General features: G+C 36.8%; 1 protein-coding gene across 2 annotated transcripts in view; it reads left to right on the forward strand.

The window, feature by feature from the left end:
- The window catches only part of arid1ab (AT-rich interactive domain 1Ab), an 82,246-nt gene that overhangs the window by 50,191 nt on the left and 12,578 nt on the right, over positions 1 to 19,477 (forward strand). For both annotated transcript variants that reach the window (XM_067361844.1, XM_067361845.1), the window contains 8 exons: positions 2,056 to 2,296; positions 2,425 to 2,499; positions 3,877 to 4,041; positions 5,201 to 5,507; positions 16,425 to 16,561; positions 16,725 to 16,822; positions 17,221 to 17,430; positions 17,624 to 17,828. In XM_067361844.1, the coding sequence (XP_067217945.1) occupies positions 2,056 to 2,296; positions 2,425 to 2,499; positions 3,877 to 4,041; positions 5,201 to 5,507; positions 16,425 to 16,561; positions 16,725 to 16,822; positions 17,221 to 17,430; positions 17,624 to 17,828 (1,438 nt within the window). The remainder of the gene's footprint in view (positions 1 to 2,055; positions 2,297 to 2,424; positions 2,500 to 3,876; positions 4,042 to 5,200; positions 5,508 to 16,424; positions 16,562 to 16,724; positions 16,823 to 17,220; positions 17,431 to 17,623; positions 17,829 to 19,477) is intronic.

A 19,477-nucleotide genomic window follows, 5' to 3' on the forward strand; every position in this document is an offset into this window, starting at 1 on the left:
GCAAATTTTCACTGAACACATGCGCTCCACGTGACAACAGTTTAGTGTGTAAATATTCCCACACACACGCACTCCTCCGCTGGGAGGCTTTATGACTGACTGCCAGATTGATTTCAGCATCACACCCCAAATGAACTCGCTGCTCATTTTGCTCAGGCTGGTTTTCAGGCAGCCAGTGTTCTGTAATGGGCAAAATCATCAATAATCAAAGACAAATGGTAGCACAAAATATCCATGTTTACTTCATGTATATAGAGCGAACATTTTCATATCTAATACTTGTTTTTTTTTTTAGTTTTTTTTTTGTTATACGTGTCATGTTGTGTTTATGTTATGCACAGTTTGTGTAAATGTCGCTGATGTTTGCCCTGCAGCTAGATTTATTTTTTAAAGAAATTGTGAACCCTATATTTGCCAGTACAAAACTTGACACAACAATGCTAGTTTTTTGTGGGTGGTATCCAGATTGTTGCTATTAGGTTCTGGTCAGGATGGTCCAACAACTGATTAGTCAATTAATTCAACCTCATTTCATTTTAAACCCATAATGCTTGTTCATCTTAAGAACACAAATGAAGACATCGTTATAATTCTCATTATTTTTGCTCATCCATTGAAAGTTTATGTAATCAAAAGTTTAATGCATCAAAAAGTACAAAAAGACATGTTTAAACGGTTTAATCCAGGTCTTTGGAACGGATACAATCACAGATTTAATTTCACTTTTATTAACACATAAACATTGATCAACGTGCATGAAATATGGTAAACAAAAGCATGCTTGCTTGACACATTAGGCTCGCTGTGGTAGTTAGTGGTGTTATCAGTAGTATAGGTGTTGTAGCAAGTATATACCAGTATGAAAATTTCTTCACCGTGACATCCCTACTTGAAATTAAGCAATGAGATTTGTTTTCGTTAAGTCAGTACAGGCGAGAAGACTTGGATTAAACTGCTTTTTATAATATCTTTTTATACTTTCATACTTTAAGCATGAACATTTTGTTTTATGGACAAATGAGAGAAAATTAAAAATATCTTTGTTTTTGTTCAGATGATGAACATAAGTCTTTTTGTTTTATAACATTTTTTAATGATAATGACAGAATTTTCATTTTTGGCTGTTATCCCTTTATGATTTAAATTGTGATCTTTTTTTTGTCAACAAATTGTAAACATCTTGGAGAGGGTTTTAGCATGATGTCCTTTTATTATGCTAGTAGTAACCATTACAATCTGTCTACAATGCTAGAAGCAAGAAGCTCTTCCTAATATGCCAGAAGTACATCAATAGACCTTAGTCAGAGCAGCGCCATATTTAATTTTTGACAGGAATGAAAACAAGGCTGTGAGTGATAGAATACAGTGCATTTAATAGATTGTACTGTTGTTCCTTTCACCTTTCAGTAGACGACAACTCCATAAAACAATTTTAAAAGTTGTGAGTTGTAAAAATTGTGATCTAGGACCTTTATGCGGTGCATCCTATTGCTAAGACAGCCTTGTTTTTATCTGTGTTAAATTCAATATGGTGGCTAACCTAAGGTCTATAGCGTGCACATGCTTAGTTGATATAACATTGCTAAGGTGTTCTGAAGGGGCTTGGTATAACAATGGCCAGAGCAAAATAAACCAAATCTTATCAACAAATAACAAAAACCAGTGAATCTTTCTCAACCGTCGTAGGTTAAATGGTAGCAAAATCAAAAACAAGTAATCAGAGTCTGATATTGATCTAAATAAATATAGATAGGCAGGCCTATAATTTAATATGGGGTTAATGGTTCTCATTTATGGCTTTAATGTTTCAGAATTTTTTTTTTTAACAATGTGAAAAACTTTTGAGAATGCAAAAGTTTTGCAATCGAGCACAAGAACATTGAAATACAATTTTTCCTTAGTGCCTACTAGCACACCTCATTAAATCATGTGAATTTAGGTATTATTATAGTATGTGGCACAAGTTCTAAAGGGTTTGTTCAGATTGTAAAGATGGTGACACCTTATCAAACAACACTAATATCATTTCTTCATTTCTCTTGTTCTCCTGTGCAGGATTTGTCGGGCTCCATCGACGATCTCCCCACAGGCACAGAGGGTGCTTTGAGCCCAGGCGTGAGCACATCGGGTGTGTCCAGCAGTCAGGGTGAACAGAGCAACCCAGCGCAGTCGCCCTTCTCTCCCCACACCTCTCCTCACCTCTCGGGTATCCGTGGCCCCTCTCCCTCACCCGTGGGCTCACCTGCCAGCGGCCCGGCCTCGCGCACAGGACCCCTCTCACCCGGAGCCATGCCTGGTGGGAACCTCATTTATATAATTTATTTTAATAATGTGTTTTTTTTTTTTAAATTTACTTTATTTATTTATTTATTTATTTATTATTATTTTTTTTTTTATAAACTTTGTTGTTCACGCCACCTATAGGAAACCAAATGCCCCCCAGACCCTCGAGTGTCCAGTCGGATGGTATGTTACATTCCTCCATGGGTCAGGATAGAGGTGAGTCTTAGTTTTTTGAATTACTGTGACATTTTATGATTTTTACATTTTCACTAGGGGCTGCATAAATGATCAAAACCGAAAACATGATATGGGTTGATCACAAATCACAAAGCATGCCATTGAATTAAATATTTGCACTGCGTGTTTCAGAGTGAAGCTTGCCGCTATGTTAATTTACATTGTGCTGACTTTCCCAAATGCATTGTAATCCTCAGTAAATCGTAGAACCATTTCCACCAATGTTTTCTACGATCAGCTTAGCTCACAATACTATTGAAAATGCAGTCTTGGTCTTTTCAGTGCGTTAGAGTGCGTCAGAGTGGATCGATTCACAGTAAATGCTGCTCCACAGGAATGCCATCTCTCCATCTGCTTTGAGTTTTTGTGCCGTTGTGAACGCAACACGCACCAACCATCTTTCCCATTCTTGAAATGAGAATCGCTTAACAACAAGTGAGAAGCTTTAAGCTCCCTGTAGTTTTCAGATGAAATAAGTTTAATGGTTTAATGTCTACTAATGTAAACTATTATTTTAAAGTTATTTTATATCCATATTGATATATAATCACAACAATTTGGCCAAGTTGTCAAAATTAACACATTAACGCATGAAATAATTTTTTTTCAGTTTAACGTGTTAAAAATATTTAACGCAATTAACACAGTATCCATTTTTTTATGCAAATGCTTTTAAACAAAGCGCCACAAGACAAATGAAAACGCTCTGTCTTTGTGCACCATTATATTCGTGCACCACTATCAATTTCTCTTTCGTGCTTGAACAAACAATAACAGAGAATTATGGCAAAATGTCAGTTTTGTCGAGTATCTTCATAAGAGCAGTTTATTAATGTCTAATAAATTGTTGAAATTGATAGCTTACGGTTATACATGTCTATGATTAATGTTTTAAAAAATGTATACAGACGTCAGTACCAGTATTAGTATCAGTGATACTGGCCTTCATTCATAAAAAGATGCCATTAAAAAAATATGTACATCCCCAAAACCCCCCCACATTGATTGTACTCTTCCTGATGTACCCTAGAGTAAGAATGCCAAGTTAGCTGGTCACCAAAGGTTCTGTAGAGACTGTAATAGGCAAATCATACATCATAAATTGTGGTTTGCTCATGCAAATTTGACCATATTGCTTTTGAATTGTAAACCTTATTGGTGCCTACACAAACTGCATCAGACCATTGTTTGTTTCCAATTTACTTCAGTGCTGTTCTATGCTGTGCACTTGCGTTTAGAAAGCTGCTTTCACAGCAATCAACAAACCAGACATCAAACACCTGGATCCACACCAAAACTGCTAGCATGAAAGGAACTTTGAGTTTACCATAGCATAACTGTGTCTGTTCTCTACAGTATATATGAGGAACCCTCAGATGCCATACGGCTCTCCTCAACCCGGGTCAACTTTATCCCCACGGCAATCATCTGGTGGCCAAATGCATGGTGGGATGGGTTCCTTCCCCCAGAACAACTCCATGGGTAACTATGGGCCGCAGGGTGGCCAGTATGGACCACAAGGTAAGAAGCTTTATTTTGATTGAACAGTTGACTGGTGCTTTTTAAAGAGGGCCTTTTATGCAAAATTCACTTTTACATGGTGTTTGAACAAAAATGTGTGTCGGCAGTGTGGACACAACCACCCTATAATGGTAAAATTCCACCTAGTCCTCTCACAAATCATAAGCAGTGTCTCAAAACAGGCCGTTTGCAGAATCCACCTTTTGTGACATCACAAAATGTCTAGGTCCCACCCATGACTGCTGATGGAATCTGCCCTATTAGCATAGATCCCACCCTCAGTGAGCTCAACACAGTCCGCCATGTTTATCTCCTCACCAGAGCATGTAACGGCAGCATTCAAGAAAGAAATGTATGCTTATTTAATGCAGTCAAGAGCAGTGAGAGATTTTCTGTTTTTCCTTTTGTTTAATTCATATTAATAGCATTTACAGCTGTAAGTACTGTGTATTACGCTGCTTTCCAGTTAGTATCCATCTAATATACATATGCAATTTCTTCACTTGCTGTTTACGCTCTCAGACCTAACCGTCTGCATTTATGTGAACTGTTTTTTTTTTTTACATAACCTTGTGTGTATTTGACAGTTTATGCACAATAACATGTGAAAGAGATCTTAGTTTAATACTCACAGGACGTGCTGTCTGAAATCCAGCTCTCTGTGCTCATGCTTTGGGGGTGTGGTTTCAGAAAACCATATATCAGAAGTTTAGACTGATATGACTTTAAATGCAATAAACTTTCATGATGAAGAAGAACGGCAATGTCACATGAATGAGACTATGATAGAGATGATGATCAAAACCAGACAAATGTTTTTGTTTTTGGCAGAGTATCTGAGGCATGAGCTGTAAAGGCTCCGCCCTCTTCTGGAAAGTGGGGTGGGGAGCAGCAGCACATTTGCATTTAAAGATGCATGCAGCAAAACAGCATGCTTTTCCTTCCACTCAGAAATGGGCATTTACAACATGGTATAATAAATAAATGATCTGTGTGGAATTTTGAGCTGAAATTCATAGATACATTCTGGGGACACCTGAGACTTATATTATATCTTGTAAAAAAAGTGCATACTAGGTCCCCTTTAAGAACATCAAAAACATAACTTTCACTTTTATTACAGTAGCCTAGTTTACATTAACCTCAATATATTTAACAGGATACCCGAGGCCACCAGGTTATGGAAGCATGCCAAATGCTAACTATCCAGGTGGTCCTGGCATGAGTGGCTCCATGAACCCTATGGCTGGGCAGGGTGGAGGGGGGCCATATGGAGGGATGCCTCCAGGACGCATGGGCCCAGGTCAGATGGGTACGAGGCCGTACGGCCCTGGCATTGGCCCCAACATGGGCGGCATGCCCCCTCAGGTGGCATCTGGAATGTGTCCGCCACCTGGAATGAATAGAAAGCCTCAGGATCCTGCGTCAGCGGGCATGCACCATGGCCCATCCAACTCCATACACAGGTAGAGTGCATCACATGCTGCTTTTAAATGATAAACTCATTGAGAAGTGCCATGCAGAATACAGACCCCCTTGGACTTTCATCTGACAATTCCAATTATTCAATGCGTTTGGATCTGATCTGACAATGCCATTTATTCAGTGCGAGAACAAGCTCATTGGTCAGTTCCGTTCGCACAAGAGTCCATTCCACTGATAGCCAATACAAATTTAAAAAATGTTTGGTCGTAGGTGCAATCAGCAGGTAGTTGAGCGTGATCTCATACTGTAATGTATGGGATCATGCTGTACTGTAATCCTGTACACACTGTACTGTAATCCCCACAGCCAAAGGATGTGGGGAGACATTAGCATTAGCTACTTCAGGAAGGGAAAAACAGATGCTGCATTTTATTTATATATATATATATATATATATATATATATATATATATATATATATATATATATATATATATAAATATATATATAATATATATATATATAATATATATATAATATATATATATAATATATATATATATATTGCGATAAATATTTTTTTTTTACGTGATTACAAGTAACCATGCAATAAATTCAAAATCCTTAATGTGTTAAAGCTCCAGTCCGTAAATTTTGCCTCTTTGTCGCCATCTCTGTTTGAAACCTGCAATTGCAGTTTGCGGAATTATCCTCTTTACGTGGGTTGTGACTCGGCACGGCACCTCAGCATGGTTGAATCTAATGTTTGCTGTCAGTCACCACACTGGTGTGAATACTGTACTTCGGAATCACAGATTGCAGTCTTGAAGTATGACCACGTAAGCATTTTCAGTGGAAAATGTCATCTGAATAAGTAACATGTCTGCCACTTTTGTTCTGACCAACTGAGGTAAAAACAAGCATTACAGTAAATCGCACTGCCAATAAAATCTAACGATCGCTTAGCTTGGATCATGTCAAACCGTGCAAATTATTATTGTTAAACTTTGTTCTCAAATTGTTACTGTTAACAACATCAGCATTGCGTGAATTTGTATTTAGTGTGTATTAGCGTTACCTGTAGATTTCATTTTCTGTACACTGACTGTTTTGATCACTGGCTGGTTATGTACTTGCCCAAAAATTTATTTTGGATAATTTCTAACCAAAAAAAGTTACGGACAGCAGCTTTAAAATAATTTAATGCAAATAATTTAACGCAAAATTGCATCATTAACGTAATTTACGTCATGCAGTTAGATGATCTTGGCAGTTGGGAGTTTTATCAAACTGAGCATCTACATGGCACAATAGCTGTAACCCTAGTAGATGGAAACTTCTATTCTAACCCCATAACCCGATTTTGTTTCTGTTTGCGAGCAGATCATCTAAATCCAATAAACTCTAGGAAAGTTTTCAGTCCGATTATCCACTCGGCGCTAATGTAATAATGTAAGAAAATCAGGCTTATTTTATTGGAGATGGCAGAGAGAACAGTGACTTGCAGACAATTTTCAGTGAATTATTCATTCCATTGTGTGTTTCGCTTTAAATATTCTGTCATACTCTGTGATTGTTTCTGAAGAGCGTGAGCCCTCACGCATCACGCTGTGTGAAATACAGACTGAACGGAACATCAAAACATCCCAACCTGGCCAGATGATATGCAAACTACATTTCTCGGCTGGATAAAGCAAACTTCTCGCTAGTAAAGTTTTGATGGATGCGAATTGTAATCAAGGTAAAGATGATTGCAGTAACGTACAGGAGGCGTACAGTAAGCACGCGTGAGTCCGTTATATTGATGCGCAAACAAACCCTGTATATGCGCTCTTGATGCACTGATTGCACATTGTATTTATGCACAGACACTTTTTACTTTATGCTGAATGTGTGTGGAAACAACGTGAATGTACTAGTTTTGATCTGTCTTGTTTATGTGGCTTTGAGTTTAATAATTTTGAATGGATCTGTGTACTGTAGTAGGCATATAATGCAGTAAGGTCAAGGTGGTTGGTTTAGGTTTTTTTGGCATCTCCATGTGGTAATGTTCAGTATTGTACTTGACATGTCTAAAACGTAAACAAGCTCTAAAAAGCTATAAACAAGCTATTTGCTGTTGCACTGTACACATACTATATACACTGAATTCTGAAAAGTTTTATTCAGTTATCTTTTTTTTTTCTTGAAAAAATATTCACTATCAAAGAATATACACTAACAAGAAGCAAAACTCAATAGAAGGTTCCACTGCAACACCGGCGCCCAGCAGCAGCCCTGCGTTTCCGTCATTTTGGCGTGAAAGCGACTCGTTGGTCCACTAGTTTCTATAGCAATATCAGCTGCTTTGTTTAAAAAAAAAAAAAAAAAGTACATTAAAGCTAGAATCCAACCTGAATGATGACAACACAATAAAATACCATCACTAGTGATCATCAAATCCTTTTAACAGTTTATTAAGTCTTCCACTTTTTTCACAAAACCTTTGCTCTCTAGAAACCCAGTCTGTTTGGGTTAAAATTCTTTGAAGTTCAAGTATTAGCATTATAAACACTGAATTAATACCAACATATGAAATTAAATTAAGGATATGCATCAGAAAAATTGGGAATGTTGGACAATAAATATATAACAGAAAATAACAGCTTGTTTTTGCAGTGTTGTACATTAAAGCAAAAGTGTCCAAAAGTGTGAATTATGCGATAACGGACACATCAATGCATCATGTATTATAAGATCATTATGCGTGATAGCGTGATCCGTTAAAACATACAATATATATTTCAACTCAGATGGAGTAATACTATTATTATTCCATTAGGTCTGATCTATATTGTTCGCTGCAAACATGATGATCTTAAATGTAATAATTATTCATTTACTATCAATAAATGTGTAAAGTTGCATAAAATGGAAATACTCAAAGTAGGCTAACTACGTTACCTCAGATGGTTGAATGGTTGGATTCCACAACTGTTAAAATAAAACGCATATAAGACAATACAACATTTACTGTAGGTGTCATAAAATATACTGACTTAATTTGAGAAATGTTGTACTGTGCTTCTGATTTGGCTGAGATTCGCAGATTTTGGGTGCGTAAGATGTGAAGGATTCTATGGTCCAGTTGGCATTTTCACCCCATAATGGTGGCCGCGCTACCAGAGCGCCATCTAGTATCTGTTGAATAAGAATAAGAGTTTCGCCTCTTGGGTTCTATATTCTTTGGTACTGTGGTGTTCATAAATTTATGAATTATATGGACTTCTTATATCACTTGGTTATTAGGTGTCCTTTTTTTGGAAAGAAACCTAAATTTACCTTGGAAAAAGAAAATACAGTTTTGTGTAGTGGTGTGTCACCCTTCAGTCTGATTGTTTACTTTGCTGGATATAGCAAATGATGACAAAATTAACATGTTAAACAATATAAATGGTGTATGCTTAATTTCACAATAAGTGTGCAATTAATCTCAAGTAATTTAATGTAATTTAATGATGGCCCTTTTTATATGGCTTTATATGATGAACAGATTTACAACACCACTCATACTGTAGTAAACACTACAGATGTTCAAAAGCTTGCATGGTGCACGAAAACAAGATGAGAGAGTAAATGCAGAGTTTAAAATTTGGATGAAATCACCATTTTCAGTTCGTGAATAGTCATTTTGATTTGCTTTATTGCCATTAGAACTTTGATTGCATTGATCATCTGAAGTTCACACATGCTGGAACAACACTCATCAAAGTGAAAGTGCAAACATAATTTAAATCACCGTATCACATTTAGTTTTAGTAGTACGATTATTCAAAGCATTTTAGATGGTTTATTCTTATATGTATAGTGCATTAATAGCGGGAGATGCGGGACATGGCGAGCACCAGGAGAGTCTGTGTGTGCGTGGCTTGTCTATGTAAGAGATCCAACGAATGCCTGCATTGAAATTGCGAGTCTTGCATGAGGAAAATTATGAAAGTTTACGGAGTTTCAGTTCTACTGTATATAATGTTCAGTGTAATGTATAATAATGCAATGGGGGAATATTTGTGTCTTAATAATAATAATAAAGTAATAATAATAAAAAAACTCTTACTTTGGCTTAAAATATTGCAATCGTGAGTTTAGGATTTGTATCGGATTTGTATTGAATCGTCTCACACGCGCGCACACACACCTCTCTCTCTCTCTCTCTCTCTCTCTCTCTCTCTACACACACACATATATATATATATATAATATATAATATATAATATATAATATATAATATATATATATATATATATATATATAATATATAATATGTGTGTGTGTGTGTGTATATGTGTGTATATATATATATATATATTTATATTTATATTAGGGGTGGGAATCGGAGGGTACCTCACGATACGATCACGATAAATGGCTCACGATAACGATAATATCGCGAGTCAGCGATTCTGTGATAATCGATATATCGTTAGACAATCCTATAATGATACATCGCGATATTGGTGTTAATATGAAAACAAAATGCGCGTCTCAAATGCGTTTTTAGGCATTTAGGCATTTAGACCTGGTCTTTTCACGATCAGATAGCTATCCGATCAGAGAAAATGCATGAAGTCACCAGGTGCAAACAGACCCTTTGACGTTCTTCAAGCGCTTAGATATACACGGGAGCGTTCGAAAGCAGACGTCTATCAGAGGATCCCTAATATATGCTTTCAAATGCTCCCGTGTAAGCGCTCGGTGAAGAACGTCAAAGATGTCTACGGCTGTTACATCAATGGTATAAAAGTGCGTCAAGACTTTGAACTTAAATGTGGCTGGGGCATGTATTTTACTCACACTGCTGTCCGCCATCCTGTTAATAAATATATATATATATCTCGACGGCATTGTCTAATGGCCCAACCCTAGCTGTGACGGAAAAATCTGAAGACTGTCCTGGACATTACACTGAGGATGATCTATTGTAACTTGTAACTAATTCCCACCCATCCAGTTGGTGGCAAGTGTGCTCTAGTGGCAGCAGAGTGTGGCTTCAGCCTCCAGAACAACCGACTGATGCTAAATCTAATGACAGTTACCTCTGCATCAGTCTCCCTTGATGGTTTTGATTACGCACAGGCATCATCAATTAAAATGACAGTAACCAATAGATTGACAATTTTTACAGACAATGTGAAGGTTTAACACTGCCTCTGGTGTTGGAACACTTGCATAGCTGGATGTCTCTTGTGCCTTTTTTGATAAACAAGTTGGTAACACAATAGTCAAGTGCATGTCATGAATTAATGATTTGTAGAGATCATATGGAAATATTAAATATGAATTAATCGCATTTCTTTAAGTTCTTTTATATAACCCTGACACTGGAAGTCCTGTATGGGATCAGATTCCCGCCAATAGTATTGCGGTCACGGATCAAAAAATAATAGCACATGTATAACACATGTAAAAATATATAGCACAAACTTAAAAAAAAATAATGCAAAATGATCGGAATGGCAAAGAACATGGTCACGGATCAAAATATAATAAGCGTAAATCGAAAAATTAAAAGCACATTTAAAAAACATAACAAGCATGAATCTCAACTTTAAACACATTAAAAATGATATTGCACAAATCTTAAACTTGTGTTTATGCGTTCTTAAAAGTTGTTTTCCTTGCTTTTATTACTCTTTTCTTTCTGCTCTCTTTACATTTTCTGCTTATATTTTACTCTTTTGTGCGCTTGTGCAGTTTTTCTCTTTGCTCTTCTTTCTACGTTCTGCTCTTGCTTTTCCAAATGTTGCAGTTCGAGTTTCATGTAAATTAGGCTGGGCTTAAGCGCCACAATTGGTACACTAGTTCTAGATTGACAGCTCCTCCTCTAGCCAATCAATCGAAGGGAGGGAGATGACATCACTTCAATGCGACTCATGGCTACTGATGCTCACACTCATACAGGAGAAGATAACAGTTTAATCTGAAACTTTACAAGGACTTTCAATCTGTAAAGTTATCTGAACTATGGACAAATAATTCCTCTTTTTGAGATACTCTTTTTATTGTGCAGTCTCCTTATGATTGTTAATCTTTATGTTCATAATATATGGTATTTGGTGTTAAAATATTACTTGGCTCATGGTGCTAATATGCTAAGGCTACTGTAGCTAATATATTTCTTAATTGTTGTTAAACGATCATAGGTAAATTAATTCTAAGACTGAATGTATCATCTCTGCATTGACTACGATAGTGTTACAGAGAAGATAGTTACAGAAACCAGGTGGATTTGATATGCAGTGATTTATTCACACATTTATTGTGTTTAATTACATAACTACATAATTGCACAATAAAGATTAATGTTTTAAATAAAAACAAAATTACAGATACAGATATGTAGGTGGCGAAAAGTTCATTCAAACTTCTCATTCAAATCAGGAATTCATTAATGAAACACTGCTGTGTTGCTCAGAGACGAGCGAAGCTGTTCTGCTGTGACTTTGTTTGATACTCCTTTCATTAAAATAGTGCAAAAACACATTCAAAATTAACTTATAGCTATATTGATTTATACAACAGCTCAATAAACATTTGCAATTGCTCTAATATTGGGGAAAACACTGATGTGAAGGCTATTGCTTAACTTTATAACTTTATAATCTCAGTGTTAAAATGTGATCAAATTCATAAACCAACACCCGTGTCAATGACATACTGTACATGGAAGACAAAATCTATAAATCTGTTTACAGGAAAACAATACATGACAAAATATGCACAGTTTACTATTACGAGCAACATACAATGATCTAAACCAGTGATTCCCAAACTTTTCAGAGTGGAGTACCCCCTGAGACACTTACCATCCTTCTGCGTACCCCCTCTCTTCCACTTAGATTGTAAATTTTCCATTAAGGGACAATATTTGCCCCCTAAATTGACTTTCTAGTGCAGTTTTTGATCTTTATGAATACCTTTACAACAATAATAATGTTTTAAATTAAAAAATGTTCAATAGAGAAATATGCAATGCTAAAAACTTGAAAAGTGATTATTTTAAATACTAAAACCGCCAGTAGATGGCGGTAAGTCACTGTCTTAATGCCTGAGTCATCGAGTCATTCATTCAAAGAAGCAAGTGGCTGTATTTATGAATGAATCATGACTTTCACGAACAATTCATTCAAAGTTGCAGATTCGTTCTAGAAGCACTGCTGTGTTGTAATCCTGCTGTTGTTTTCGTTGCAAAATAGAGCAAATACTGACAATACTGTGAAGAATAACACTTAATATTACCCCTTTGTTTGTTGAACTGTTGTGTGGATATTTGGATTTGCATTCTTGCTCATATAATATTATCAACATTAAAAACAAGAACTCACAAAAGGTAGGCTATGTTTTGTATCAAGAGCTTGAATCTTAAATTGATATTTAAGCCCGTTTTGTGCCAGGCTATTGTTCTTTGTTCTAGTAAGTGCTAAATCTGCAGGTACAGAATGGCAGTATGTTGCGCGTTTTGCTCAGGCTGCAGACTCCGCACGCAACCTATACTGTAGACTATATGCGCCCATATGTGGAAATGGACTCTGTCAGATTTGACCGCAAAAGATGTGGTATTTTGATTGGATGTCATATGGCATATTATACCTGTTAGAAAATACATGATCAGTTTTAATGTTATTTTAATGTAGAGAAGAATTAAATGAATGGCAAAATTCTGCATTTTGTTCGCGTAACGTTACCCCCTCCGTCACCTCACGTACCCCAGTTTGGGAACTACTGATCTAAACAATTGCCATGGCATATCTTACTTTAAATGTAATTCACGAGCAAATATATTAGCCTAGTAAGGTAGGTTTCATATGTTATATTCTCTGGTGCAAAAGACAGGAAAAAAAGAGACAACAAGCAAGCATATTATTATTAATATTATTGTATGAATACTAAAAATATCTAACAGTAACATAACAGGTATAGACGAGCCAGGCACACATAAGAGTGATGTTGTGAGGCTGCTGCATGGTGGACGCTGCGTTTGACGGTGCCAAGTCCAGTGATAGGTGCATTAAAGATTAATATAACAATGATAGATCGTCAGACAGGCACAACTGTGACAGGTTGTCGTTAGGATGGTAAATTTAACAATAAAAGATTGTCCAGGTAGAAGCAGCCTATATACCGGTGACAGGTCGAGTTGCAGGTACATATGTATGAAGGTACATATGTACATATGTTATAATGTGTATATATATATATATATATATATATACATTATAACAGTGTCCTGCAACAGAAAGAGTTTACCCCAGCTCGGAAATTGCCAGCTGTGATGGTTATCTTCTCCTGTATGAGTGTGAGCATCAGTAGCCATGAGTCGCATTGAAGTGATGTCATCTCCCTCCCTTCGATTGATTGGCTAGAGGAGGAGCTGTCAATCTAGAACTAGTGGACCAATGGTGGCGCTTAAGCCCAGCCTAATTTACATGAAACTCGAACTGCAACATTTGGAAAAGCAAGAGCAGAACGTAGAAAGAAGAGCAAAGAGAAAAACTGCACAAGCGCACAAAAGAGTAAAATATAAGCAGAAAATGTAAAGAGAGCAGAAAGAAAAGAGTAATAAAAGCAAGGAAAACAACTTTTAAGAACGCATAAACACAAGTTTAAGATTTGTGCAATATCATTTTTAATGTGTTTAAAGTTTTGATTCATGCTTGTTATTTTTTTAAATGTGCTTTTGATTTTTCGATTTACGCTTATTATATTTTGATCCGTGACCATGTTCTTTGCCATTCCGATCATTTTGCATTATTTTTTTAAGTTTGTGCTATATATTTTTACATGTGTTTTTAAATTTGTGATTCACGTTTATTATTTTTTGATCCGTGACTGCAATACAATTGGCGGGAATCTGACCCCATAGTCCTGGTGCTCCAAATGTCGGTCCACATTTGCTCACTTTACAATAAAATTCAATGCAATGCAGCAGTAGTAAAATTGAACATGTATTGATTAATTTATTTGGGCTCAGAATTCTAAATTTTGATTAGCTAGAATTGTTCCTTACCCTTGGTTTTTGCAGATAAAATGTGTAAAAAAAGACAGTGGCAAGCCACTGCAAATAATGCAGAGCTTGCTTGATTTTACATTTAAATTCTGCAGTCGCAAAACCATGAAATCCTGTAGGGACTGCTGGTAGAATCAGGCTTGCAGCAGAGATTTTACAGTCCTGGGGAGCACAGCTGGAGTCAGTCTGGTCATACTGTGAGAGCTGAAAATGAGATCAAAACAGTGAGAGTGAAGGCAGTTTGTTGAAACAATGATTGAGACAATGGAAGATTATCTAAATCAGGGATGGGCAACTTCAGTAGTGACGAGGGCCAACATTTTTCCTCCTTAATACCAGGGGGCCAGATGACTAATCCACACTGGCACCTTTTACACCGTCTTACTCAATTTACTTTTTATTAAGGGAAATCAATGTGTAATTAATGTAATTTGTTTTTAAAGATTTTATGAACTGTAAAACTTGTCCAATTTTGCTAATACAAATGGGAAACTTTGTTTTCAGTTGTCAAGCAGTATTACCTCAACAAGCAAATGAAAACATCTCAATTGCATTGTCTGTAAATTTGCAACAAACAAATGTACAGTTCTCCTTTTTTTTTTTATTACAAGCCTAGAGAACATTTTAAGCTCAGCCTCGTTAAAAAGTGCTTATTTTAAAAAAGTTGTTCCATATCGCATTACCATAATCCACATCCACATATTATCATGGAAAATACTAATTTTAAAAATGTATAAGAACATAATTAAATGCATACATTTCTGTCATTCATTTCACAAAAAGGTTTTGACTGCATTTTACCTTTGAAATCTAAGAAAACTGCAACAAGCGTTTCATGTGTAGCCTATCTTTCATACTTCTCGTTAGCCACTTTTCGACCGTCGGGTCAAACCGTTCTCTCTGCTTTACCATTCCATTCTGTGCCGTACGGATATGGTTTCGTTTTCCACTGTGGGGCTGACAACGGAGCTCTTAAATCGTTGCCTTAGTAACGCAAGAGTTTACACACGATATGAGATGTAAATAGTGACCGCGTTATGTAGGATAATCAGTTATTTCTTTTAATTGGATGATTAATTTGTGTTCACATTGCTCAAATATCGTGTTTAGCAAGCTACATAGAAACTGGCAGCCAGGCAACAGACAAGTGACCGATCCTGAGTGACATTCTAGCAGCACGGTTTAGAACGGTTGGCTAATTCCGGGCGGAGAATGGTTTGTAATCATGCCGTACCGCACAAGGCTCAAGTGGAAATACAACTGGAACCATTACTTACTATTCCGTTCGGCCCGATGGTGGAAAGCGGATTTTGTGAGCAGTGCAGTGGTGTAATGGCATTTTATAATAAAAATTATAAAACCTCTTCCCACTGCCCTGATAATGCACCTGTAACCAGCTAGATTAATGTTGTTGTAAATGTGACATTATAGTGTGCATATCTTGTTTTAATGGAATTTTGCTTTGATGTGGTTGAATATACCCATATGTTTCATTTCCAAACAAACCAAACATATGGGTGACCCCTTGAAAATGGTAAAATGATAATCTGTTAACCATCCTGACTGGATGCTGAAAACTCAATTTCTGTCAATTTTTCATTTATTTTTGCTAATTTTAGTAAACTTTCACATTAGCTTGCACATCCCAGGCTGTTATTAATACAGGGATCGGCTGGAAATAGCGACCTCTCCTTGATTGATTTAGTACTAACATTATAATGTGAACGCAATCTTTACATTACTTGCATTTCAAATATTTTAAAATTGATCATCCGAGTGATCCAGCGGGCCATGTTTAAAGACATTGTGGGCCGTATGCGGCCCGCCAGTTGCCCATCCTTGATCTAAATCATTCATACCATTTAAGATATTTCAGTTTAGTCAAATGTTTTAAAATCTCTTTCTCTTCTAGACCACCTGGATATCCCAACATGAACCAAGGAATGATGGGAGCTGGGTCTCCATATGCCCCACCCATGAACAGCATGCAGGGTATGATGAATCAACCAGGACCGTACCCCATGCCTGGCAACATGTCCAATAACTCAGGTAAGCACTGAACTTGCTTGTGGGCTACTTCCTGTACTGTTCTTTCGTTTTTCCATATGCATCAGTTTTTGTCTACACATTTTTCTAGTTGTTCATTTTTTTTATTTTTATTTTTTTTATTGAAGTATCCCACAATGACAATGTGTTTCAATTCATCTCATAGGCATGGCTCCCAGTCCAGAGTTTGGCATGGACAAACTCAACCAATCTCAGAAGTTGAATAACAAAGTGGATGGGACTCCTAAGACTGAATCAAAAAAGGTGAAGAGCTATTAATATTTAAATGGGTCTCGGCCTTAGTTTTGTAGGCTGGCATGCCTCTCTTAAGCTCAAGGACATGGGCAGCCCTGAGCTCTGTGAACAGCGCTTGACTGATCATCTATATGGAGGGTTGTGAATGCCGGAGAATGTACATGGGGAGGAATGCACATTCAGGGGTTTTGAAATTGCTCCCTGCAGTCCTTGCTTTATACATCATTAATGAAAATGCTTTTCCACTGAAATGCGCATTGCACATATACACCTTGTTGATGTGTTCGTGAGTTGATAGTGTGCTTTTTTCCCCCCAGTGCTTCCTGTTTATGAAAATTGCATGTTTTTCCCCCCATAACTAAACAGCAGGAATCTAATATATGATTTTTGCTTTTTCATCTTTGCAGAAGTCAAGTTCCTCTACCACCACTAATGAGAAGATAACCCGTCTGTATGAGCTGGGTCCAGAACCAGAGCGAAAAATGTGGGTTGATCGTTACCTTGCATTTGCTGAGGAGAAAGCCATGGGCATGAGCAATCTCCCTGCGGTGGGCCGCAAGCCCCTTGACCTCTTCCGCCTCTACGTGTCCGTCAAAGAGATTGGCGGCCTCACTCAGGTGTGAAGATGAACTTCTCCTGATATGGTAGCTGTAAATTACAGAATGGTTTCATTAGGAGTTATTTATGATTTCATGTTGAATTTCAGGTCGATTTTCAATGCTTATTTTGGTTTCTGTTGGCTTTGGAGTTCACTGAAGGGTCTCTCCAGCCTGTCACAGTCATTAAATTATGTCTGTCTGCTGTTATCAGGTGAACAAGAACAAAAAGTGGAGGGAATTAGCCACTAACCTGAATGTGGGCACATCCAGTAGTGCTGCCAGCTCTCTGAAGAAACAGTACATTCAGTGTCTCTACGCTTTTGAGTGCAAGATCGAGCGAGGAGAAGACCCTCCACCCGACTTTTTCAACAGTGACCCTAAAAAGAACCAGGCCAAGGTCCAGCCCCCATCACCAGGTCAGTGCAGGCATGCCCAGCAACTGGTCATAGTGCCTTTATCTGAAACTAAATCCAAATCACATGTTAGTTCTTCAGTCTTTCATTTTGCTATGTTGCACTGGGTAGCCCTGCCATTGTGCAATCTCATTGGTCCACAATTCCTCTTCAAAGTGCTGTGTATTAAATATAAAATATTCTCTTTCTGATGTTAGATTACCACAATGTTGTGCAGAATTGAAGCAATTTGAGATGAATTTGAAGGAAAGGTTAATGCGTTGTTATTCTGAGTCATTTTCCCAAATGCAGGTACAATGTGTTCATGATGTCCAGGAAAGCTGACATTGAAAGACGATAACTGTCTGTATATAAACCCCTTCCCATTGCCCTGATAATGCACCTGTAACCAGCTAGATTAATGTGGTTGTAAATGTGACATTATAGTGTGCATGTCTTGTTTTAATGGAATTTTGCTTTGATGTGGTTGAATACAGCTGGTAATGTTTATACGCCAACATTTGATGTTCATTTCTTTTGTCGTTTATAGTGATTTACTGTCCTCTCCTTTCTCCTCAGATATCATAGTTTATTCCCTTTTGTGCTTCGGTCTTTAGGGCTGAGAAATATATTGATGAATTTTATTGCCAAATTAAAGTTTTCATTTAGCCAAAAACAGAAAATAAAATTTTGGACTGTTCAATTTGGGTAAATGGGTACTTGAACTTGGTATTCTGTTTGGGGTGTCGTCTTCTCGGGTGGTAAATTAATCCAGTTTTAGTATTGTTCTTCAGCAATGAGCTGCCTTTGTGTTTCAGCTGGACAAGTTTTACATCTTGCTACTTCAGCATCCTTTTTGGTCATGGTGAAGTGCGTCCACACTGCTAAAATATTTACCTGTTGTAACTAGTGTTGTCATGATACTGAAATTTCTCATTCCGATACGATACCTTGAAAATGATCGATATTCAATACCTTTTTCAATATCATGGGGAATAACTGCCCCAAATAATACATATTTTTAATATTATCTCATCATTTTGACACCCATCTATTGAAAGCCTAGGTAATCAATATTTTCAAAATGCTTTAAAAAGCATGACACGTCCCAACAGTAATCGATATGAATCAAGCAGGTTTAATCAAAGTCTTCTGAACAGATATGATCACTTTATAGGATGAACAGATTTTAATTTTTTACTCATGTATAAACATTGATCAATTACTATTAAAATTATCTCACATAAGTGTTTGCTCTCTTAATTTATTAGTGTTTTTACAATGGGGTAGTTTTGTTGCAATAACTGTCGCGGTAATAAAAAAAAACTCCCCTAATATTAGAATAACCATTACTTAATTGGAAGCTTGGAAGGGTTCATTTTGAGCAGATGTTTTATGCCATCATCACTGTCCTCATCAGAGCTCATTTCCCAGTACATTCAGCAAATGATAGTTTTGAGAATTTGTATGTTTATGTCAAACCTATAATTTTCAACATCTTCAAAATCAATATTTTGATCGCTGATGGCTTCACCAGATCATCCTTCAAGTGACACTAATATTTGATTGCTTTCAGTACTTGCTCTGCAGTAAATCGCTGAGCCATTTCATGTTTTACCTATTAGTTTTCTTTCAAAATGAAACGTCACTTCATAATTGTGTATCAGACACAT

Source organism: Chanodichthys erythropterus, chromosome 15 (genome assembly GCF_024489055.1).
Source record: "Chanodichthys erythropterus isolate Z2021 chromosome 15, ASM2448905v1, whole genome shotgun sequence".
NCBI lineage: Eukaryota > Metazoa > Chordata > Actinopteri > Cypriniformes > Xenocyprididae > Chanodichthys > Chanodichthys erythropterus.